This window comes from Prunus avium, chromosome 5 (assembly GCF_965620075.1).
Source record: "Prunus avium chromosome 5, drPruAviu1.hap1.1, whole genome shotgun sequence".
Classification (NCBI taxonomy): Eukaryota; Viridiplantae; Streptophyta; class Magnoliopsida; order Rosales; family Rosaceae; genus Prunus; species Prunus avium.
In genome coordinates, this window is record NC_142288.1 from 23,793,356 (window position 1) to 23,817,788 (window position 24,433).

General features: G+C 36.4%; 4 protein-coding genes across 8 annotated transcripts; 2 read left to right on the forward strand and 2 right to left on the reverse strand.

Moving 5' to 3' along the window:
* Window positions 1-2,295: 2,295 nt before the first annotated feature.
* On the forward strand, window positions 2,296-4,837 carry LOC110758881 (short-chain dehydrogenase TIC 32 A, chloroplastic-like). Its single transcript, XM_088253842.1, has 8 exons — window positions 2,296-2,543; window positions 2,651-2,882; window positions 2,993-3,072; window positions 3,136-3,292; window positions 3,688-3,769; window positions 3,946-4,033; window positions 4,115-4,161; window positions 4,255-4,837. Exons 1-8 carry the CDS (start codon window positions 2,420-2,422, stop codon window positions 4,456-4,458), a joined length of 1,014 nt encoding a protein of 337 aa, XP_088109968.1. The 5' UTR covers window positions 2,296-2,419; the 3' UTR covers window positions 4,459-4,837.
* Window positions 4,838-6,986: 2,149 nt separating this feature from the next.
* Window positions 6,987-10,582, forward strand: LOC110758862 (copper ion binding / methyltransferase). Of its 2 annotated transcripts, none has more exons than XM_021960793.2 (12): window positions 6,987-7,210; window positions 7,299-7,564; window positions 7,759-7,832; window positions 7,914-8,008; window positions 8,221-8,318; window positions 8,408-8,491; window positions 8,767-8,847; window positions 8,978-9,061; window positions 9,188-9,283; window positions 9,397-9,479; window positions 9,838-9,926; window positions 10,085-10,582. In XM_021960793.2, the coding sequence occupies exons 1-12, from the start codon at window positions 7,075-7,077 to the stop codon at window positions 10,432-10,434; spliced, it is 1,536 nt and encodes a 511-aa protein (XP_021816485.2). In that variant the 5' UTR covers window positions 6,987-7,074; the 3' UTR covers window positions 10,435-10,582. The 2 variants fall into 2 exon arrangements, with proteins under 2 accessions (XP_021816485.2, XP_088109296.1); XM_088253170.1 differs by having other exon boundaries at window positions 7,070-7,210; window positions 7,304-7,564.
* Window positions 10,583-11,951: 1,369 nt separating this feature from the next.
* LOC110758934 (transcription factor MYB1-like) lies at window positions 11,952-13,197 on the reverse strand. The gene is made up of 2 exons (XM_021960912.2): window positions 12,952-13,197; window positions 11,952-12,810 (listed from the first exon to the last, which is right to left on the reverse strand). Exons 1-2 carry the CDS (start codon window positions 13,082-13,084, stop codon window positions 12,086-12,088), a joined length of 858 nt encoding a protein of 285 aa, XP_021816604.1. The 5' UTR covers window positions 13,085-13,197; the 3' UTR covers window positions 11,952-12,085.
* Window positions 13,198-15,018: 1,821 nt separating this feature from the next.
* LOC110758923 (Transducin/WD40 repeat-like superfamily protein) lies at window positions 15,019-19,247 on the reverse strand. 4 transcript variants are annotated; one of them, XM_021960897.2, is made up of 9 exons: window positions 19,096-19,247; window positions 18,852-18,940; window positions 17,325-18,524; window positions 17,121-17,211; window positions 16,814-16,971; window positions 16,673-16,724; window positions 16,165-16,244; window positions 15,985-16,078; window positions 15,019-15,894 (listed from the first exon to the last, which is right to left on the reverse strand). In XM_021960897.2, exons 3-9 carry the CDS (start codon window positions 18,480-18,482, stop codon window positions 15,311-15,313), a joined length of 2,217 nt encoding a protein of 738 aa, XP_021816589.1. In that variant the 5' UTR covers window positions 18,483-18,524; window positions 18,852-18,940; window positions 19,096-19,247; the 3' UTR covers window positions 15,019-15,310. The 4 variants fall into 4 exon arrangements, with proteins under 4 accessions (XP_021816589.1, XP_021816590.1, XP_021816588.1 ...); XM_021960898.2 differs by having other exon boundaries at window positions 18,852-18,962; window positions 19,096-19,242; XM_021960896.2 differs by having other exon boundaries at window positions 19,076-19,238.
* Window positions 19,248-24,433: the final 5,186 nt, after the last annotated feature.

The window sequence follows — 24,433 nt, forward strand, 5'->3', positions numbered from 1 at the left end:
CCTCCTCACGTGCGATTTCCCTTTGACAAATCACAAGTGCACACTCTCTCATACATTCATTCACTTAATCAAATCACCTTGACACTTGTGCCCTCTATACTTATTTTATTTTATTTTCCTTTTATTCGCCATTTTAAATAATCAATCACTTATATTCTTTTTCTACCTCATCCATCTAAAAATGAAAATTTGATCCAAGACCTAAAAATGAAAATTTTCCGTTAATTTAATTCAAGAATATTTATGCCAGTGAGTGAGCGGATAACTCAGTTGGTTCAACGTTTCACCTTTATTCATATGGGTGGAAGTTCGAAATTCCGAGGCACCCAATAAATATTTGTGTAAATCCTCTCCCTCAATCACGTGTGCTCCAAAAATATCCAAGTTCATTTATTAAAGAGCTACTTAGAGCACCTCCACTTTAAAGGGCAAGGCAAGGTTTGTCACTATTTACATGAATAGTTTTTTGTTTCTAACGTCATTAATGACGTCAGCAAACCCAGGCAAGATTTAACTTCGGGCCTGCCCAGGCTTGTGGAGCCCACCACCAATTGCTTGGTCTTGTTGTTGCGCACTGGAGCCAATTGCTGGGCCTAGGCCCCTTACTACTCGGGCAAAAGAGGAGCGCTGGAAGTGCCCTTACAAACTTCTATTTATTAGTTCTTAGGTGAGCCAGATTATGCCCTTAGTTGCTTCATAATTAAAAAATAAGAAATTTGCATAAATATTATGGACATGCCTATAATAAATTGCAAGTTAATAATTTCAAAAATATATAAAAATAATCAAGCAATTAAGTCCTCTATTATCTCTACATTTTTGTCTTCTTAGCTGGGGACTTAAGCCTACATTTCCTTGTTGTGTGGGTTGTCATAGAAGAAATGGGTTGTGATTCCATTAGCAAGCTAGAGCTTGGTAGGTCTATAGATGTATTTGCAATTCAATTTTAACAACACACGTCAAGATGCCAAGAGATTGAGAAATATAGAGTACGATATGGTAGGAGTTGGGGAAGGTGTGGTATAATTAGATTAACTTTATATATAAAAAATTTATGTTTTTCATATTTATTTTAGTTATAAGGAGTAGACGAAAATACCCTTAAACTTAACGGAAATTTTAACGGAGTTAGACATAGGTGGTGGATTGCAACACTTTACAAATTTCATGTGGTTAAAATTAAAAATTAAAATTTCATATGGTAATAAAGCACATGCCTACAAGTTTAGGTGGTATTTATACAAATTTAACAAATTATTGTTATAAAAACCTAAGACTAGTATTTATTTCTTGGACCCAAAAAATTGTTAACCAACCATCCCATGAGGATGTAACCTGTTTTTATTCGAGGCTGATTATTGCTTAATTATTTTTCATTAGCCAATAGCATATGCCCATGCTCTGCCTGGCCATATTCTCATTAGGATATAAGAAAAGCTTGATTCAATGATTCCAGCACAAATTGTTTTGAAAAAACAAAACCCTATGGAATTTTTTATATTCTTCTTCTCTTACCTTAGATTTTTTTCAACTTCACGTGGTATGTGGAATTGGGGAGAACTCAATTTGGGACTTTGAAGAAAAGTTCTTAGTTTGTCCTTTAATATTTTTTTGAGGACGATAGTATATTAAACTCACACATGCTAATGTTAGGACTCAAATCCAGGACCTTGCTGGGAAACAATTGCTCCAAACCATTACATTAGCGTGTACTTTGCGCCCTTTAACATTCTATTAATGGAAACAAAAGAAGTTTTTGGAAATCAGTAAAAGATTTTTGAAAAGAAAGGGGAAAAAATTAGAAGTAGATGATTTGGTACATTATTGCTAGATCTTTAATTTAATGGTTTGGATGCTATTAGGAAAGTTGTAGTAAATGATTTGGTGCATTATTGCTAGATTCTTTTCGTTTACAATCAAAACCCTCACCTCCCAAAGAAAGAAAAAAAATCCCACTAAAATCCCGATCTTTAAAGAAATAATAATGTTTAGAAATAAAAACAAAAAGTTAATTAGATGGATTAGGACCACAAATAAAATATCACCAAGTTAACCTAATCATGCAAAATTAAATTTAAACCAATTAATCCGATCTATCAATCAATGACAAATATATAATCCTCTACCCCTCCCTCCCTTTCCCTAAACCTCAATCCATATCCTCCACCCAAACCAAACCTCACCATTTCTCTCTCTCTCTCTCTCTCTCTCTCTCTGTATGTATTTAATGCAAAGCGGCTACTTCAGGCACAGTGAATAACCAAACCAAACACGTACGTGCTCTGTCCGCCTCTCTCTCTCTCTCTCTCTCTCTCTCTCTCTCTCTCTCTCTCTCTCTCTCTTTGTTTTTCTGTGTTATAGTCAACGCGGTCAAACATCACTTCACACCATAGGCCCCAGTGATCAACAGGCAAAAAACATGCTCGAGACCGTGAAGTACCTGCTCGGATCGGCCGGAGCGAGCGGCTACGGCTCAAGGAGCACAGCGGAGCAAGTCACCGAGAGCTCTCCCGATCTGCGCCACATCACCGCCATCATCACAGGTACGCAAGTGAGCTTAATAACCACCGTCCGATTACAGTGATTTGCTTTTCATTTTGATGATCAGCTTCTGATTTTGACGACCGTGTGGTTTTTTGGAATTCATCAGGTGCTACGTCAGGGATCGGCGCTGAGACGGCTCGTGTTTTAGCTAAGCGTGGGGCCAGGCTGGTCCTCCCGGCTCGGAGCCTCAAAGCCGCCGAGGACGCCAAGGCTCGGATCGTCTCCGAGTTTCCCGACTCGGAGATCATCATCATGGCGCTTGATCTTAGCTCTCTCACTTCTGTCAGGAGCTTCGTCTCCGAGTTCGAGTCCCTTCAGCTGCCTCTTAATCTGCTCATGTAACTCTCTCTCTCTCTCTTGTTGTTTTCTGTTTGGCTGCCGAGAAAATGCGGGAGACGAAAAGAAAATTAGCTAACTAAAAAGTTTCTTTTTGGTTGGTTTGTGTCAGAAACAACGCCGGAAAGTTCGCGCACGAGCACGCTATTTCCGAAGACGGAATCGAAATGACCTTTGCGACTAATTATCTAGGTAATTAGTACTAACACTCCGACTAATACTTTTTTTTGCAGAATATTAATTAAAAAATTTCAGGCCATTTTCTGTTGACGAAGCTGCTGCTCAACAAAATGATCGGAACGGCGGCGGCTACCGGCGTTCAAGGCCGAATAGTGAACGTCTCGTCTGCGATTCACGGCTGGTTTTCGGGGGATACCATCCGATATCTCGGCGAGATAAGCCGAAGCGGAAGGTGAGCGAGTTAAAAGAATCGGGAACTGTAGCCGATTATTTATGCTGCATTTAGTGATAAGTGAGCAAGAAAATAAAAAAACTTGCGGTGCCAAACTAAAATTAGTAATTTTATATTTAAAAAAATCACTAATTAATTGATCTTATTCTCGTTCCTTCGTTTATTTATTTTTGATTTTTTAAAATTATTAAATAATATATGTGAATTAAGTAAGTAGATGAAAATAGTGTATCCGTCTTTTTATACTTGAATTCCATTCACTTCTCTTACAAAAGAGTATTTTGAAATATTGCATTATTGAATAAAAAATTTAAAAAAAATTCCCATTAAATATGTGATTGAGAGTTGGACATTTGTTTATGTGTATTGAAATTTGTTGTGTGGGTGGTTAACAGCGATTACGACGAGACACGTGCGTATGCGCTCTCGAAGCTGGCCAACGTCTTGCACACCAAGGAACTCGCTCGCAGACTCAAGGTTCGCTTGATCATTATTAAAAGACAAAAACACGCACACGCTGTTTGATGATTATCGATATAAATAAATAATTTATTATAAGTATTAAAAGGTAGCTTTTGTTTTTTTCTTAAATGATTATTGTTGCTAATTTTTTTCTTGTAATATTGTTTTTTTGTTTTTACTAAAATCATCAGGAAATGGACGCCAACGTCACCGTTAACTGTGTCCATCCAGGAATCGTTAGGACCCGCCTCACCCGAGAACGTGAAGGCCTTGCCACAGGTTTCCTTTTTATTTCTACAAATTTATTAATTTAAAATATTTTTTTGTGTTTGCTGAATTAAATGAGTTTTGAATATGTAGATTTGGCGTTCCTCATGGCTTCCAAGCTCCTGAAAACAATACCCCAGGTTATATTTGTTAGCCTAATCCTTCCTATTTTTTTTTTAAAATGTTCAATAAATTTAGTATTACATTGTACTGAGTTTAGTTTGTTGTGGAAGGCTGCGGCGACAACATGTTATGCCGCGACACACCCAAGGCTGGTGGACGTGTCCGGGAAGTACTTCGCCGACTGCAACGAGACCTTGCCGTCGAAATTGGGATCTAACCTAAGCGAAGCTGCTCGGTTATGGTCGGCCTCTGAAATCATGGTGTCCAAATCCTCCAATGCGATTTTTGATCCAAGCAGCCAATTGGAGTACTAAAAGAGTAGAAAACAGGACATCATCATCAACTATATATTATAGATACAAATATCAAGAGAGAAACAGAAAAGCATCTTAATTATATGACTAGTTACTTCTTAATGTATGTTTAATTACTAGCATATGTAGCTAAATACAGTGGTAGGAAGGAAGAAGGAACATCGTCCTAAAATATATATATATATATATATATATATATATATATATATATATAATTGTACGCAGCTTTGAACATGTATAGTACTAGTTTTAGTAGTACGATAGTGGTATGGATTATATATAATTAATTAATTAATTAATTAGATAAAGGAAAGGCTTTTGATGTATGAATATATTTATGTGAAGAATGGTTTTCTTAGTTGGTACCAAGTCATGACCAGATTGGATTGGTGTGTGTTTATATATATAATGACACAAAGGTATAATATTATCGAATTAATTAGAGTTTGTACTGTGGACTTTGGTTGGAGATGAAAGTGTTTGGAACCCTAGTTTGTGTATATTTGTTGAATAGTATACGTTTGTTTTTCTTTAAGCAAAATATATCTGTTCTTTTGTTAAAACGGGTCTACCCGACAGAAAAGAGCCTTAACTTGCGAACTGGGTCTTAAGTTTAAAGAATAAGAGGACATTAAGAACATGGGGTCAGTTTGTTGCATGTGGTGGTTGAATTTTGAGGAGTATCTTTGGGGCTACAGTTCGGGGCCCTACTACTAACATGCGTGGTGGTCACCGATCGATGCATGCGTTCAAGGAAAGGAAGTTCAACTTCTCGATCAAAACCCCTTTTTAAAATCACCAGTTTTTCCCTCTTTTTAATTCAATAAATTTCATATTATATTTTGAAGGCAGAATTCAATTCAACGCAAAACACAAAGAAGAAAAGAAGAGAAAAAAAAAGAAGAAGATGGATTTGACAGAGGTGGGAGGGAAGAAAGACAGAAGGGCTCTGTCAAATGGTTAGGGCAAACAAAAGAAAAGTACAAAGCATTAAAGGCAGTCACAGAAACCCTAGTTTGTTGCGAAGGACCTTTTGATGCTTCCTGTTAGAGTTATCCATCTACACACGAATTCTCGAAGACCAAAGCCAAATGTGGGCTGTCGACGAAGACAAAGCAGTTATGTTGTCTGAGGCTTTGTCTCCCCCCCTCCCCCCACAATAAATAACATCTGCCATTGCCTAACATTTCTCAGGTTGATTATTGCTGTAATTAATTCATGACCACCTTAACTTAAACACAGCTCAGCTGATAATCCTTTGAATAGCAAAAACTATAACTACAAGTTACCATTTACCAAGTTCCTTTTTACGGTGGTCAAAGGATTATAACTCGACCAAGTGAGTCAAAAGCTAACTAGCTTTACCGACAGACAAAGTGAATGATATCGTTTACAATGTTGCCTATGCTTTTACTATTGATGAGGATAATGTTGTACCATGATGATGCTATGTCGGATTATAATTTAAAAAATAAAAATATTAGCAATATGGATGGTATTAGTTCATGTTTTATATAAATCCTAAATAGAGGTTCTATATATAGGAAGGTAATGTTGTTATTACCCTATTCCTTTCCCCTTGATCTCAAGAAAAATATTGATTTCAGAGGATAGATCAGGGATTCGATCCAAAAGAAATTATGAGTTAGAGCAAATGCAAGGTTGTTGGGCCAATGTATGTATTTCCTACAAAGTTTTTTAGTATTATTATAGTTACACATTCCAAACAACATCCTTATTAAGGAGAGATTCTTGTATGCGACTGTTGTATATAACATCATACTCACATAAGAAGGATCACTGAAGGGGCTCGTGGGACGAAAATACAAGGGGCTCTTGCTATTGTGACTGCGGCCGAGACAATGCACATGATCCGACAAGCGGATGCTAGAATTTCTCCTTAGGCCATCTCCAATGGTGAGCTCAATCCTCAAATTTAGCCATTTCACACCCCAAACCCATCTCCAGCAAATGGGCTAAATGTGCCATGTCACTAAGCCGAACCCAATCAATGGGCTAAAAGGGCCAAATGTGGCATACTTCTTGGGTGGGCTATATCTTATTTTATTATTTCTTAGGTGGGCCAGTTGTTGTTTTTAAATTAATCCTATCATATCCAAAAATATTTTTCTCTTCTAAAATAAATTTTAAATAGGGTCTAAAATAGTACTTTAATTAAATTATTCAATATATTTAAAGAATATACTAAAAACTAATAAAATATTAAGGAGGCTATGATTTAGCTATGCACTGTTGGAGACGATAAAAATATAGCACAACACTATTTCTTTAAAAACTATAAATAGTGGGCTAAATTTTATGTGCGGGCGATGTTTAGCTCTCCGTTACTAGAGATGGCCTTATTAAGCTCAACTTTTGCGGGTTTTGTTAATTTCCTTAATATTAAAAATAAGATAATAATAAAAAACCTCCACATAGCCCAATATACTTGTACGGCCCATATATTCACACCCACATAGCCCAATAAAAAACCCAAAAGGCTAAAACCCTGAAGTCCCATAAACCTCTGAAGAAAACTTAACAAAACCCAACCATCTCGTCTTCCTCAGTCACACACGGGGCACAACTCCAACCAGATCCTCACCCCTACCGAAAATGGCGACCACCCTGCTACCCGAGACTGCCCAAAAGGTTCTAATCCAAGAAACTCTCCGCTCCGCTGCCAAACAGTCCCAGCGCTGCCTCACGACCCCAGTCCGTCTCCGTCGAGCCATTAAAAAATACCTCAAAGGTCTTCACTCTCTCTCTCTCTATATCTGGTTTTATGCATCTATATGTGTAAATGATGCAATTCAATTTATGGGGTTTTGGGATTTTAGAGCAGGAGGAGCCCCACATGAAGAGGAAGGTGCTGAGGCTATCGGAATCTTTCAGCCAAATTAAGGATGTGAATTCGCAGCTTGTTACAGCGACTTCACAACAGCTCGTTGAGGACCCTTTGCAGTCTGTGGACCAATCCCAGAGGTGGAAGATCAAGAGCTCTTATGGAGACATCGGCCTCACCTACAGAGACGACGAGACCATTGCTTATGTTGCTTCTAGAATGCCTGCTGTGTTTTCTGCTTGTCACAGAGTACTGAAGGAGGTATGAATTAATGAAATTTGTAATATGGGTTGTTGTATAAATTTGAATAACGAGTATTGGAGCTGAGAAAATGGTGGAAAGCAGAGAAAGTTATCTTCTTTTTTTATTTAAATGAGGTTCTTAGCTTGGATTTGTTATGTTATTGTTCCCTTTGAATGTGGATTCGTTTTCTTATGTGTTTTGTTGTTGTATAGGTTCGTAGAAGACTGCCTGAGTTTTCTCCTGCTAGAGTGTTGGATTTTGGTGCTGGCACGGGTTCAGCTTTCTGGTGAAAAACTCATTTGGTTATCTTTTGATTGTTAATCACGTAAGACTGTAATTTGGTTGTAATGTGAATTCAATGCTATAGGGCACTACGTGAAGTCTGGCCACATTCCTTGGAGAAAGTTAATCTAGTGGAGCCATCACAATCAATGCAGCGTGCAGGGCAGAAGCTTATACAAGGTTCTTAATGATTTTTCAGTTCAAACTAGTTAATTGATATGTTTTCGAGATTATTTGTAGATTAATTTGTATAGATAACTGGTTGAATTGCAGTTGTTAAAGCACCAGTCTACTAACCTTTGACTATCCGTATTGCAATTGTTCATGCATTATCAACAAGTGTCATAGAGCTCAGAAAAAACTCTGACCACTTTATGTCATGGTTATTTTAGGTCAGAAGGACTTGCCACTTATTCATAGTTATGATAGCATCCAATCATTGACCAAAAGCATCAAAAAGTCAGACAGAGAGCATGACCTTGTAATTGCTGTAAGTTAGGCATATTATACACATCATGTTTGCCTTGGCATGGTTGGTTGGTACATATAATAACTGTTGTTTGTTGCAATGGGGTGAAGTCCTATGTTCTTGGAGAGATACCGTCGCTCAAGGATCGAATTACTGTAGTACGCCAGCTTTGGGATCTGACACGGGATGTCCTGGTATGCTTTTTATTTTATTTTATGTGGATGAGTTTCATGCTTCACTATGAGTTCATGATAGAAGATTTGTGATGATCCTATGTTCTGGTTTATGCCATTGACTAAGGGGACAAGTATTATATGTTTTGACAAATGATTTTGGAATACATGGGCAAAAGCAAAAATTACTTGTAATTCACTTGCCATTTTATAATTGTTTTCATGGAATTTTCAGTTTGGACCTTCCGAATTTTTAGCCTATTATCTTTACCCTTTGATTTCCTAAAATTTAATAGGTTTTGATTGAACCTGGAACACCACAAGGATCTAATATCATATCTCAGATGCGTTCACATATATTGTGGATGGAAAAAAGGGTAAGTTGTTTTCTTACTTGTTACTTGCTCCTTGATGTGGCTTTTGAGTTAGCATGCTTGTTCAATTTCTGTACTGGGAATTTTTTGTGTCTGCAAAATAATGTATAATGATACACTCATTACTTCTTAGAAATGCCGTAAATCTAAAGATGGAGCTGATAAAACTACCAAGGACTTGGTCACTCAAAAGAGTGGTGCATTTATAGTTGCTCCGGTGAGTATAATGGCTCTCTAGCCCATATTTTTCTGGTGTCAAAATTAATATGTTGCCCAGCTTCTCCATTTTTTTCCTTTGAAATTGTTAATTCTCTCATTTTATTTTATAGTTCTCTTGATGCAGTGTTCTCATGATGGACAATGTCCGCTGGAGAAAGCTGGAAAGTATTGTCATTTTGTTCAGCGCTTGGAGAGGACATCTATTCAGCGTACATTCAAGGTTCTTCCTTGCATCAATTTCCTACACTCTTTCTTCTTGAAATATTTAGTACATTATGATTTAAGTAAGTGCTTTAATATTGATATTACCTTTTCTTATTCGAACTTTTATAGCGTTCCAAGGGTGGTCAGCCGTTACGTGGCTTTGAAGATGAGAAATTTAGCTTCATTGCTGTCAGACGAGGACAAAGACCACAGTTAGTATTTTTTTATGTTCATGTTCAAAATTGTGGGTTCTTTAATATTATTTTAAGACAATGGAAGGTCAGAATCCAATCTCATAAAGCTACAATGGTTTAGTCAGATCTTTTTGGGTTTAATCTTTTGTCATGTGATTTTGTTCTGGCTAACTCAGTGTCTTTGTTATAAACACGTCATTAGCTGTCAATTGCCTTAGTTTAGTTGTTATAATCAAAAACATTTTCAGTTAGACCAATCAATAATTTTTTATATCCAAAGATGTCCTTCTCTTACAGTTGTCAGGTTTTTTGCTCATAAATATTTTGTGTTGGGAATGCTTTTGTCTCATGATTGCGCTGTTGTTATCCTGACCAGGGAACCTTGGCCTCTTGATGGTCTGAAATTTGAGACTTTAAAGGAGCAACAGGCTAAACGGAGCCCTGAAGATCTTGAAATTGACCTGGGTATGTCTTACAAGTTACATGAGTATCCTTTTCAGAATATATATTCAAGAGACCCAAAATGAACTTGTCTATTTGATTCCATGCATTAATTACTAACATTCTGGCAATTTGTAAACTCATATTTCTTCATTCTAAGGTTTTGTGTTTGACCTGGACAGAGGAGCTAAATAGCTCGCAGCAAGCTGACCTCATTCCATTTGAAGAACCGGATCCAGTTAACTATGATTCTGATGTTATGGAATCTGATGTTATGGAAACTGATGTTGCTGATGAAAATGACGAAGAGGAGGAGGATGAAACAGGTCATGCTGATCTTGGGGGTGGTTGGGGCAGGATCATCTATATGCCTGTACGAAGGGGCAAGCAGGTTACAATGGATATTTGTCGATCAACCAAACGGGATGGTTCGGAAGGCGAGCTTCAGCGGGTGGTCGTGACAAAGAGTAAGAACCCTGCACTACATCAACAGGCCCGAAAGTCTATCTGGGGGGACTTATGGCCTTTCTGAAGATAAATATCCATACCTCTTCACGCTGTAACCACTATGTATACGAAACTATGTTGTTATGTTCAACGAGCCTTTAATTTGTTCTTCTCAATGATGGGGTTGAATCCAAATTTTCCCCCTTCAATTTATTGTGCCCTTTTAGTGAGTATTTTACATGATTTTACCCTTATCACTTTCGTATCATTTAGGTTGCCTTTTGGGTTATCCTACATGGGAATTCGGTTTCAACCTCCTTGAATAATTTCATTAAAGTTTCCGTGTTATCGCTTAAGTACGTAAATTAGTATAATACATAAATTAGTAACACTAGTGTTCTAGTACGACACAATAATTTTCATTCTAGGGCTACAAATTTTAAATTCTAGCAAAGTTGCAATAATTTCAACTTTGAGGTTTCATTGCTCCAGGACCACCATTCATTGGTTTATTTTGGGCTGAACTTTAAATCAATCTGGGAACCCAATTTATTAACAGCTTAAAAAAGGCAAAGCCATGTGGGTAGCATGGCATAGACTAATTGCAAATTTGCAATTGATTAACCTCCCAATTAGATTTGATTTCTGTAAACAATCCAACATGAATGCGGAGCAGTTGTGAGAAAAGCTATAAAGCCATTGAAATGGGACAAGGAAACAAATACTACTTTAAGCTGTATCCATCAAGTCGCTTTAGTAAGTTAAATGGATATTTGACTTCTTAATTTTAGTGCTATTAAGTTAATCATATCATGTGATGGTAGTACCGACTACCAAGTCAAACAAATGATTAAAAATAGAAACCCAAAAAACTTGTAAGATTTTATTTTATTTTTCACAATTACAGGCACTGTACACATTACAAAGTAAATAATTCTTTAAAATTAAATGGACGATGCAAAAACAGCTCCACTCAACCAATTTGTACAATGCAAAAGGGTGGTAAAAACTAAAACTGTGCAACAAAGGCTAAAGGGGTCTAACCCAGTGGAAAAGAGCGTGACTTGCAGACTAGATGTCTCAGGTTCGAACTCTCATGGCATCTTAGTTGTGTGCGTGTGTGTGAAAAATCACATCCCTTGTAATTTAAACTATCGCTTGTACTGGAAAAAATTGTGCAACAAAAAGAGTAACATGTTCTTATTCAAGAGTTAATTTTGATGTCCTATTTTCAGCAAATCATGCCATCATTTAGCTCAATTATTTCATTGCTTTTGCCATTCACAGACAATGCAGCATAGCATGTAGACTACACAAAAAGCCTCCAAATTGCTATTTAATTATGGGATCCAATTGAAAATTTCTCACACTTATTGCCTCTGTTTTTTAAGGGAAACCTACACCCCTAGGCCTCTTCCAAAATTGGTCTCTGATTCAATTATGATAGACTCATTTCGAAGCTTTTTGGACTTGTGCATGCAGCAAAATTATTTCTACCTAGTTAGCTGTTTGTAGGATCAAAATTATTGGGCACACCTACAAAGAAATTTGTAACAGAAACAGAAAGGCAACTCTGCCTTTTTTGCAAATGAAATTGAAATCTACCCAAAATGCAAAGCTAGCTTCAGTCAATATTCAAGACTAAGAAACACTACAATTCAAATGAAATTGAAAAACCTACTCTGACACATACTGATAATATCGTACAATTTTTCTTTTCTAATTTTTGTAAACATTCAGATCAGCAAGGAATCAACAAAAGACTCCAATTGACCATGATCTTGATCTGCCTTGAGATCCTGCTCATATTCCTCACAGATATTCCATGGCATGGCAACTCTTTCTGCAGCTGCAGCAGCTTCTTCAGAATTCTGACACCTGGCAGGGTCAAACCCTTGAACAAAGTCATAACAATCTTCAACATTCTCACCACAAACCAAGCCCTCCCCAAGACAATCATCATCTTTCTTCTTCATATCATAAGACCAAGACACATGAAAATAATCAGGAACCTCTGCATCATGAAAACCAGCTTCTTGTTCATGAATTCCCTCTCCATCACAAAAAGACCCAACTGGGGTTTTAACTGGAGACACCCTTGTAGGCTTTGGGAGATGAAGTTTGGTCCTTTTTGTTGTTGCACCAATATTTTCTTGGTCATCATCACTTATCTTGGCCTCCTCAGCTTGGACACATTTTGATTTTGGTTTTGTTGCAACATTTTGAGTGCTGGTTTTTTGGATTTTGAGTCTTTTGATGATGTGAGTGTTCCAGTAATTCTTGATCTCATTGTCAGTTCGACCAGGAAGCCTTCCAGCAATGAGAGACCAGCGGTTGCCGAGAAGGGCATGAAGCCTCACAATTAGGTCATCTTCCTCAGGAGTTATGTTGCCTCGCTTTATATCAGGCCGCAGATAGTTCATCCATCTTAGCCTGCAGCTCTTCCCACATCGAAGAAGCCCTTCATTTTCCACACCAAAAATTTAATGAAGAACCAAAAAAAAAAACCAATAAACCAATTGTTACAACACAATTTATAAGACCAAAACAGAAAGAAAGAAGAAACAAAGAAGCTGTTAGGCTAAGTTAATTAATTTCTTACCAGCTTTCTTAGGCAAAGAACTCCAATGGCCTTCACCATGGGACTGGATGTACTGAATGAGCAATGTGTCTTCTCTGGCAGTCCATGGACCTCTATGCAGACCCACCTTTGAGCAACAGGGTGCTCTGCCCATGTTATGGAGGACAAAGACTCTATGCTTCAGTCTAACCAAGACTCTCGACAGAGCAAAACACCACCTTCTTTAGATTTTATACCATGAGCATTATTGTGAGATTGTGAACATTAATTCTAGAAATGCCACAAGAGCATTTTCAACATTTTTCTTTCTTATTTATATAAGGCTGGGTTTAAAAGAAAGGGATTCGAACTTTTTTATTTATTTTTTACCTTTCCTCACTAATTGGAGAATAATTGGCATATAACGAGTTTTCTATTTCTGTCTCTATGCATTTCTCGCCACTTGATTAATAAATTATTTGTATATGTAAATGTTAATTTGGTTCATCTTTTATTATATTTTTCTCTGCAATCAGAACTTGTACGTCACTAGACTTTCATTAGTGCTTTATCCTATCCTAAGATATGAATCACATTTGTCATGTATTTCATTCACATTTGATTCTTAGAAGCTGTGTTACATGTGCTCCTCATGAAATTTTGTCACCATCAATAAAAAGAAAAGCTTGTCACATAAGTTATGCATTTTTTGTTTGCCCTCGTTTCTTTCCAGACTTGCAGTGGGTCCATGCCACATGTACATCCTTAACACCAAAGATTATTTGCTTCATGATAAATATGGTTATTTACTCAAATGGTCCTCAAATTTATTGTCTAGTTGTATTTTTATCTCTCAACTAAATTATTCATTCAAATGATCCACCAACTCTTTATTAATCGGCCCATTGCCGAGTTGTATTTTTTAGGGTTCAAATCGCCAATTTATACTAAAATATTAATTAATTAATTAAAATTTATATAAAATGCCGAGTTTGAGGACCATTTGAGTAAATAACCTTGATAAATAAATAATTAAATTATTTATAAATATAAATTAATATATATAGGGCACATCATATAAATTATTAAAATTAATTAAATTATTCCACACCATATAAATATATATATATATATATTTATTTCAATTTGCCTCTTAATTTTAGAAGCAAATTGAAATAAATAAATTCTTGCAAATGGAAATGGATCTCTAACCTCTCACCAAACCAGACTGCTTCAATTGAATACCACATCATTCTCACTTGCAGGCATAAGTAGTTAGTAGTAGATCATAACCGTTGCAGCATGTGGTGCCCTACATTCCACACCATATTTATGCTCTTTCATTGTCCTAAGATCACATTTCAACACACTTTTCTCTTTCCTTCATTCTTCTTAGTGGATGCAAGATACCTTCTTTTAACTTTCTAAATAAAAATTCTGATATGCATGGCAATTAATCTACTCAAATCGCATCTAATGCAAACGCTTTTGAGTTATCTGAAAACACTTTTAGCCTACATTGAAACCACTTTTAGCCATTCTAAAAGCATTTTTCGCCAATCTAAAAGCTCGAAATTTCATCAATAAGAGATGCTAGTTTGGTCTGTAGTCCTCCCACCCCCTAGCTATGAGCTTTAAAAATTGTTCCCTCAACCTCCTAACGTACTGATATAGCAGCTCCATCCCCATTTCTCATAATTATTCACAGTTCTGATATTCAATTCTGTCTTTCTGAAGCCTCTGTTTCTCCCATCATAATTAATGATTCCAAGTACGGTAGAGCGCTATCAATCACAGCCCCCACCACCCTAAAAGCCACAGACTCTTCTGCAGCAGAGCATTTAAAATGAGAAGGAAGTTGAAGGGAGAGCATTTAGCTGAGACTGAAGAGTAACCACCCAAACCACCCAAAATTTAATTGCATTAATGAAATGTCAAGAAGACATACAATAATATTTCTGAGTGCAAAGATTTCAGAACCGAAGATGCCCCACAGACACCTGTATTATACACACTTGTAAATATATTATATACACATCTCCTAATCTAGGGGATTAACTGCCTGCCACATAAAACTCAGTATAATTTCTGAGCTGAAAAACCAACAAATTAAAGAATCATGTAAATTTTACTTGTATAAGATGATCCAATACAAAACTTAAAAGCAATTCCACCAGCAGCTTGTGGACACCTGGTGGGATTGCAGGTGGATAACTGTTGCCACCTGGCATGACCTGACTGGACTAAAATACATTTGGTAATCTTGAAGGGTGCACACTAGGCAACTGTCAATGATACTGCATTGTACAAGCACCAAGAATTATTTAACCAATACCAGCGGTGATTGCAAGGATGCATAATCACTGTCTAAAAAATGCCGTCTTTGGGGATTTCAAAGACTTTAACGACGAATAGGTGTACCGTAATTGTGGTAGGTTCTAATACGTCCGTCCCAGCCGGCAGTGACGATCACAAGGCCCCACAAATTAGGACCAGACATGCTCTGACAAGAACTCTTCAAAAATTTGTAGTCGGATCTACACATTGTTGGGGAGACGGCCACGGGACTCGAATTTACAAGTTTCTCCTCAGGCCAAGTTGCAGTGCCCTTTGGCAAGGCCTCCAACAAAAACCCACGACCCAAAGAGAAGCAATCGGGTGAAGAGAGGTGCATTTTCTGTTCTACTTTCTCATCGAAACTGAGATGCTTCAGCTGATTATCAAGGCTACTTCCCTGCATGTCCCCAGTGAATCTAGGGGATGGAAGTGTTCCTGGAATGCTGTTCTCACCATTCCAAGGTATAGCAATCATTGAGTTGTGGGACACAAAACTCTCACAAGACCATATGTTCCTCGGTCGTGAAGAGGTCATGTCCTGGCTATTATAGTTCCAGATGCGAACATTTGAATCCTCGCTTGCTGAGACAATGTGCGTTCCGTCTAAGGTAAAAGATGATAACATATGGTTTCCACCATTTCGAAGACCTAATGAGAATTGATAAAAACAATCAATGATAGAATCGATGGAGACTTTGGGAGTGGGGAATAACAATAACTTTAAGAGATGACACATACCCCTAAATTTGCAGACGACATCAACACCATAAATTACACGGACTACTGAATCAGCAGAAGTCACCATAACTTGGCTTGGGTTGCTTGGAGAAAACTGAGGAATCATATTACATTAGTATACTGCGGTAAAGTAAAGAAGTGAAAATGGAAGAAATAACATAACCAATTGTCCATAACCACCTGAAAGCCAGTTATCCGTTTTCCAGGTGACTTCTTCTTGCCCTGTATGCTTATCTGAGCATCCAACTCCAGATGACTATCTGAAAAAATTGAAACCATGATCATGAACTACTCAGATAGAATAAGAAAAAACAATAACACAAGCCTTAGCAGCCCAAGGGTAGATCTCGCCTGTACAAAATTGGCTTGCAAGAGAAGGATGCTAAGAGCTCAAACACTAAATCAGCATAACACAAGCACATTCAAAGTTGCATATAATGATCTAACATTAGACATTTTGAAATATCAGGCCAATTTTTATTTTTTTTAAAAAACATATATATATATTGTAATAACATATCAAGAAAATCATTTCATGTTAACTGAATTTGCAGGGAAGATAACGAGATACTAAAGCATTTAATTATCAGGACTTCCCAATTTACTATTATGCTTTACAAATCTTGTTTTAGTTAGAAGCGCCATAGTAGCATGCTATTAAGAAAATTTCACTATTAGGTCTTCATACCTATGATGTTATAAAAATAGCAGTTTCCAGTCACAAAACCGACGATTCCTCCCTGCAAATATCAAATAACAAAGTCATATCAACAAAACCAATTTGTTTCATGCTTAATTTTTCATTGTCAAGCAAAAAATTCCAACAGACCTTTCCATCAGGACGATAAGATACAGCAGTGACTATCTCACGAACATCAATATAATCAACAACCAGACAACGAATAACTTCCCAGATGCGAACTTTTCCATCTATTGAACCACTGATGAAGTAATTATCATCCAAAGGGTTGAAATTAACGCATGTCACTGCATGAAGTATCACAGCTTTAGATAATCATTGCAGAACTACTTGAAAATGAGAGAGAATTGAGAACATAACACCATAGAGAACCAGCATGAACCAAGTTATTGATACACTACATTGTAAAAGAATGCAAACAAGTGGCAAGGCTCACCATAATTATTGTGAGAGAAAACTCTCAGGCATCTGTCACATCCTACTTGCCATAGACGAACTGTCTTATCAACAGAGGATGAGAGCAGAAACTGCAGCACACACAAAGAAGACAAAGAGACGATTAGTTTCACCAAGTTCAGTAGATTAAAACAAACTTTGGGGCAAAGAATAATTGCAATAGGGAATAAAACCCAATACTAACCCTTTTCTTTGACCATGAGAGATCTAAGACCTCCCCGCTGTGTCCCCGAAACTCATGAACAGGCTTCTCCAATAAACGGAATATCTTCGGAGGAAAAATGACACATGTTGAGTCCGATGATCTCAATCTCTGCGCCTTATCTTTATCCACATTTGGAGAGTCTAACTTAGAAAATGGATTTGTTTTGAAGTATAAAGAAGAAGGATCACCAGAAATATCAAATTTGTTGAATTCCTCATCCTCGATCACCTTCCACACACGCACGACACCATCTTCGCCAGCACTTGCCAAGTATTTCCCATCAAGACTGAACTTCATGGACAAAATTGTACCTTCATGCGCAGGAAAATCTTGCCCAGCATAAAGTGAAGACAGTTCTTTGGTCCTTTTTTTACTTGGATGAACTCGGACTCTTCGCATACCTGTTCCTGATGCAGATTTAAGACTGATGGGGCTCAATGCAGCCTCATGTTTATCAACAACGCACATCCCAATTCCTAATTTCCCCAACCATCCCCTTTTAACTTTCTTTTTCGCATCAAGAAAGAACCTAGCATTATCAACTTCTCTCTGCAACAATTGCTGAATTGAAGGAGATGGTGCTGGTGCATGGTTTGAATGAATCTCCTGAACACTAACCAATTGATTTAGTCCCACTTGACCTAATCTGCAAAGCCTTCCATCCTGACCCAATTCATTCACAATGATATCCATTCTCTGATTTAAAGTTCTCACTGCACATCCAAAATTCTCATCCAAAGCACCATTTCCTAGTGACTCCCGAGCTTCATTTGACAGAGAAGATGCTGTGGACTGACTTGAGCAAGACGCCTCTTCCAATCCTGAAGTTCTTAACACCACACAGCTATCTTCTTTTATTCTATCAATACTCATTTCAATTTTTTCAGCAGAGTCATCTCCTGCTTCTTCTTCCATGATTAAATTCCGATCCAAATCTAAACCCATCCACTGCAGGAACTTACGGCGGCGCTCGTGAACACTATCCAGGTTCTTAGCCCAAACCTCATCATACCTCAAGAAACCTGAAGTACTAGAACTAAATTCATCACAACCATCTGAACCCCAATCCGAAACAGAAGACAGGTCCTCACGGGTATCATAAAATTGATCCTCACGCTCTTCACTATAACTCCCCATCAATTCACTGTTTTTCCCTCTTTGTTTTCAACCCATGAGATCCTGAGTCAAAAATTAAAAACAATGAGAAATTTCAATTTTGTTCTAACTTCACAATTAGATAGCAAAAAAAGAGTAATCTTTTTCCTTATCCACAACCTCAAATCTCAAATTTTCTGTTGACAATAAAATCCACAAACTGCCAAAAACAAACAACCCCCCAACACAGATCCTGAAATGATCCTATCTTCAGTCCAAACATATGATTTTCTCACAAAACGCAAACCCAAATCAGAAAAAAGAACAAAGGAAGCCAAACCCAACAGATTGTTTCCAAAACCAAATGAAAATCTGAAACAGGAACAATAAAAAAGGAAGAGTTTTGCTCACCTGGGTCACCACCAAACTTTGGTCAACCCCAGAAATCTAATCCCTCATAGGGATTTCCACTTTCCCAAGCCCTTCCAATTTCCCTTTCTCTGTCATCAGCAAAAGTTCCCACTTGAGGAAGCAAAGAATACTTACAACATGAAACTTTAAACAAATGAAATAAACTAATAAACTAAAACAAACATAAATTAATAGAGAAAACAGAGAAAAGGGCAAAAATTTGCCTCGGTTTGTGCGCCAGTACCAAGAAGAGAAGAGAAGAGAAGAGAGTGGAAGGTGCTCCTTGTTTGCGTTGTGTTGTGTTCTGTGTCTTTTTTCTCTATCTTCCTCGCACATCCACACTGTCTGATACAATTTGATTGGTACGGAACGGATCCCCCAAACCTTTTGTAAAACTGTGGTCTTTGTTTTACTTAGTTTTAACTCTTTTGAGTTCCCTTTTTCCAATGACTACGGTTCTATTTTTTTTATTGTTTTATTTTTAACCAAATGCTGGGATTGGATTTGGGTTTTAGTTTTGGTTTTTACTAATGACGTCTTTTTCCCTCCAATTATTACAGCATGAGGAGGAGTGTCTGCACTCTCATATTTTCTTTTTCTTTTTCTTTTTCTTTTTCTTTTTCTATAAATTTTGTAAGAGAACATTACTCTTTGAGTAAATGACCTTGAATTATTTTAAAAATAAAATAGAGCTATTCATATAGCAAGTTAGGTAAACAATTACATGTGTGATTGTCCTTGAAGCCTCTTAAGAATTTTGTTAATTCAACTTTCAACTATCCAAATGTTGAAATGAACGACGCCGTACTATTGTTTAATGTTTAAACTTATTAAAGCAATCAACAAGTATCCTTCTCTTTAAAATAAATTATGTTAAATTAAGTATATAATAATTACCTAACTAGTTATGTAATGAGAGCTCCAACACATACATAAATCATCTTTATTATCCACCAATATTATGTAGGTGGGAAGGCATGAGAATGAATAAGGAAAAAGGGTTAAATATCTTTTTGGTTATTGGGTTTTACACGAAAATTTAATTTGATCATTGAGAAAAAAAATTTAGTCAAATTGGTTTCTGTGTTTCCCAAATTTTACAATTTATAGACATATTCAGTTATCTTCCATTAAATATAGTTTTTAATTTTATTTTCTAGGAAGCACATTCAGTCTTCTTTCTCTAACTCAGTCTTCTTCTCAATATACCCTAACTCATTGAGTTAGAGGAAAAAGACTACAAAAATAACAATAAAAACTCCACTTAATGAAAAATAACGGAATGTCTATAAATTGTAAAATTTGGAAAACACAATAACCAATTTAGCTGCATTTTTTTCTCAATGACGAACTTGAATTTTCGTGTCAAATCCAATGACAAAAAAAGTATTTAAGCCTTTTTATTAAAAAATTCAGCAAAAGATGGAGTTGACGAACCTGGATTAGTAAAAGTGAGTTCATTCTCGCGTCCCACGTGTCAACACCCCCTATTGACTACGAAGTCTTCGTCGACATTTTTGAAACTGAAACTTCTTCTTCTAGCAACGGGCCCACTTTGAAAGGTCAAGTTCTCGTGAGGTTGAAGCAAATTAGGTTAACAGTTAGCCCAAAAAAAATATTTTCATTTAATGTTTTCAATAGTTTGTATTTTTTTTAAGCAATGAACTTTGTCACCAAAAAATAATTAAACAAATGTATGAGCATGACCGGCCACGTCCATCCAAAACCAATAATAAAAGATGCAGACAACAATGATTTCTTAATAAAGTTATTTTGTTACTTTGGTTCATTTCTTTTATTTTCTGTTATTTTTTTCTTTTGTCAAACTTGTTGTGTGGGTTTTGAAGCAGTCAAACATATGCTAGGCTTACCTTTTCAACCTTTGGCTCTTTCCAAATTAGAAATATTTTGAAAAAAAATAAGCAATCACATTTGAACAAGGGCCAATCCCCTCTCAACCTTCGTTTAAGATGATCTCAATTAATTGCTTAGGCAGCCTCAGTTTATGAATGTCATCAATTTCATTATTTCGTGTGTATGTGACTGTTCAAACATTAATTGCGTACACGACAAGTGTGGGATACACTTTTAAAAGACAAATAGACCACACTTATTATCTCGTTAACGCAATTTTCAAAAGAATTATTTTTTTGGGACCAATATTGATTTGATAGAGTGAGTAGGGTTAGCTCTTTTTTAGGACGGTTTGCTTCGGAATGTGAGTTTTGTGTTATACCAAAATTAGGTGAGGAGAGAAATTTATTCGGAAAATGCCCTTAACAAGATGATGGGGGAACAAACGATCAGACGCGCAAAAAAAACTGAAATTGATAACACTCTGAAAAAATTTGAAAAATCATTCATGGCCCTTTTTGAATCCCAAACTTTTATTGGAGTTCTATTTTGTAATTAGCTCCATTTTCCCTCATTGACGTTGGAATGATTTTGTGGAAGGTAATGGCCCAGAAAAGAAATAACCCATAGGCTCATACGTTGCAAAACATTTATGCAGGCCCTAGCCCTTTTGTACAGTAAGCTTGCTTAACAGTCCTGGGCCTTTTCTACAACAATTTATCTTTCTTTTTTAAAAAAAACCACATTATTGACCATATCTCGACAATAGCTCGAGCCTCAACAACACATTTTGAGTTCCATTTTTGCGGAAGATATGATCGGCAATGTAATCAGTAAAATGTTAGAAATAATTTTAGAGTACATTGGCAGGCTTCACAAGGCCTTTCGAACTATGGAGAAGATGCAATTGGGTCATGCTAGAATTCATTTTCCAAGTTGCCTCAGGCCCAAGAAAATAAAGCTAAGAAAGAACCAAATCAAATATACTAAAGATCATTTCCTTAACCATGAAGTTGGGGGTTCGATCCCCACCCATGGGAATGGAGCGCATTTTGTGGCCAGCCGTTTACCTCCATTGGAAGAGCTCTCGCGGCGAAAGGGATTAGTCACTACTGTCGGTGGTGGATACCCTTGGGTCTCACCTAAAAAAATATAGTAAAGATCATTAGGGTTAAGAAAATGGGGTATAGCTCAATTTGTTGAGCTATTCCACCACTATTTATGCAGAGATTCGAACCCCTTAGGCACCCAATAAATATTTTGTGTAAACCCACCTCCTCCTTGTAATAAAAAAAAGATCATTAAGCTTAAAATTGAGAAATTGTGAACGTTCATAACAATAATGAAAACCGACAAACATGAAATTACAATAATACAAACACACAAGGCTTTTTTCAATGTAACGACGTCCCTTCAAACCCCAAAGAAGAAGAAAGTCGAAAGCTTACAGAAAAATCAGCAGCCACAAAAAGGATGTGGTGGTCCAAAAGTAGCACTTCTCTGCGCCCTATTTAGGGAGACTATGGGGTTCCATTCTTGGAGGCTTTTTAGGTTTAGTGCGGTGGTGAGGCCCTCCTTCTGTACACACACACACTAGAAGACATTAGACACCAACCAATTAAGTGGTGATGGTTTCAAAAATACTTGATTTTGCGACCCTTCAATCTTTCATATGGTTGCAATGTCTGCATCATAGTTAGCCCTTGCAGTTAGTAGTTGACTTCGATAGTCACTATGGTTGATTTATGGTTCATTACGATGTATAAGCAATTGTATTCCTAGCTAATTAGTGGAACTTTGACAAGTTTCTCAATTAAGTACTCAAATTACCTCTCTCATTGTCTACGGCAGGCACCACCTTATCGGTGACTCAAGAATAAATTTTCTAATTCATTTTTAAAGAATGGCATAAATGATTCTTATGGTTAGTTTGGGAGTGATTCTAGGAATTATGCGGAGAAGCACAATATATAATCACGATTCTAGGGAAAATCACCTCACATATGCTTCTCCATAAAATCACTTAAAGTGGTATATGAAAAAGTGATTCTCCGTATAAGTGAGTATTGACCTATCCATAATCACTACCAAATGTGCCCTTAATTTTAGTATTGTGGTGTTATTATCGACAATTTTTCACCATTCCACGTCCCTCTATTGTTGATCTTGAATATTATACCCTTCTAAAGATTAATCATCACGCCTATCTTGAAATTTAACATTGTAGTGGTTGAATTTAGTATACAGGCTACTAAACAATAGGTGCACTCATGGACGCTTGTAATTTGGGAAACAAGAAAGAGAGAATATTTTGCACTTATTTACAAATAGAAGTAAAAAATTTACGCGTATACAAGAAACACACATGTTACATAATAATTCTTTTTTGTTTGACTTAAAACGATGGGCAGAGATCTTTCATTGTTATTAACTTATTCATGGCATCTTAGCATCCACGAATATTGGTGTAAGAGTCATACCCACCCACCCATCTAAAATATTATACAGATATTTCATGCATCCCACCCATCTAAAATATTATACAGATATTTCATGCATCCCAACAAATAAATCAAACTATATTACTAGGTCTTACGTTCCTATCAATGACAGTGTGATATATGTGCAGTCTTTTTGTATTTTTGATGATTTATTTTTGCATATGTGTGTGTCAACTGTGATTCGTAGGAAGGAGGAGTATGTCCTTAACGGTAAGGAGGCAAGTAGTGTCTATTTAATATAAAACATGTGAAAAACAACTTTCTCCACTTAGGCATGGCAAAAATCCATTAATTTCCAATTCCAAATTTTCAAATCAAATCAAATGCACTTGTTTTGTGTTTGTGCGTACTCGATTGTGAATGCATGCATTATTTATCACTTACAAATAATCTTATACAAATATGTGTCTTGTATTATATATGTGATCAAAATTTAAATATATCATTCACAAAACTATTACATTATATATATATATATATATATATATATATATATATATATATATATATATATATATTTGAGGAACACTCTTATAATGCTCATTCCGCATTGTATTTCACTAATCCAAACCATCTATTTTGTAGATATTCATTCAAAAATCATCTCTATGAAAAAATCACTTGAATCCGATATCATTTGACCACTCAATTAAATTATTGAAATTTTAGTACTTTCTTGAAGCACATTGTTCATTGATTTTGTAGGACACAATTAGATGTCTAAACGGTTTCCGATTTGTCTAATTTTTTGCAAAGATGATCTATGAATGAAGACCTAAAAAATAGATGGTTTGAATTGTTGAAAAAAAATTCGTAGGGTACCCTAAAAGGTATCCCTCAAATAAAATTATTCATCAATGGAAGTGATGTGTATCCTAAAGGGTATTCTTCAAATAAAAAATTCGTAAGGTACCCTAAAGAGTATCCCTCAATAGAAGCGCTATATATATACACCATTATGTTAATTAAAAATTGATACCTCAATCTTTTCCAACTAAGGCTATTATAAAGTTTGTTGTTTTACATGATTTTTAGCCCCTTCTTCTTTACATGTGAATGAGGGCACGTGGATCACTTGCAAAAGTTAACCAGAAAAAATATAGATGTGTGTTAATGGAAGTTGCGTAAGCTTGGCCTGCAAACTTTGGTTGTTTTGGGAAATGTAGGTGGCGTGGACCCTTTGAGTTTTGGCCTGGCTAGACGCCGGACTTCACTATGTCATTATAT

Coding starts and splice junctions, on each gene's coding strand:
- LOC110758934 (XM_021960912.2), bottom strand. CDS start 13,084: ATGGGCAGAGCACCCTGTTGCTCAAAGGTGGGTCTGCATAGAGGTCCA. Junction 12,811..12,951: donor TTCTTTGCCTAAGAAAGCTG/GTAAGAAATTAA, acceptor TGGAAAATGAAG/GGCTTCTTCGATGTGGGAAG.
- LOC110758881 (XM_088253842.1), top strand. CDS start 2,420: ATGCTCGAGACCGTGAAGTACCTGCTCGGATCGGCCGGAGCGAGCGGC. Junction 2,544..2,650: donor CATCACCGCCATCATCACAG/GTACGCAAGTGA, acceptor GGAATTCATCAG/GTGCTACGTCAGGGATCGGC. Junction 3,770..3,945: donor AACTCGCTCGCAGACTCAAG/GTTCGCTTGATC, acceptor TAAAATCATCAG/GAAATGGACGCCAACGTCAC.
- LOC110758862 (XM_021960793.2), top strand. CDS start 7,075: ATGGCGACCACCCTGCTACCCGAGACTGCCCAAAAGGTTCTAATCCAA. Junction 7,565..7,758: donor GTCACAGAGTACTGAAGGAG/GTATGAATTAAT, acceptor GTTGTTGTATAG/GTTCGTAGAAGACTGCCTGA. Junction 9,927..10,084: donor AGATCTTGAAATTGACCTGG/GTATGTCTTACA, acceptor TGACCTGGACAG/AGGAGCTAAATAGCTCGCAG.
- LOC110758923 (XM_021960897.2), bottom strand. CDS start 18,482: ATGGGGAGTTATAGTGAAGAGCGTGAGGATCAATTTTATGATACCCGT. Junction 16,245..16,672: donor CTATTTTTATAACATCATAG/GTATGAAGACCT, acceptor CAATTTTTTCAG/ATAGTCATCTGGAGTTGGAT. Junction 15,895..15,984: donor TGTCGTCTGCAAATTTAGGG/GTATGTGTCATC, acceptor AATTCTCATTAG/GTCTTCGAAATGGTGGAAAC.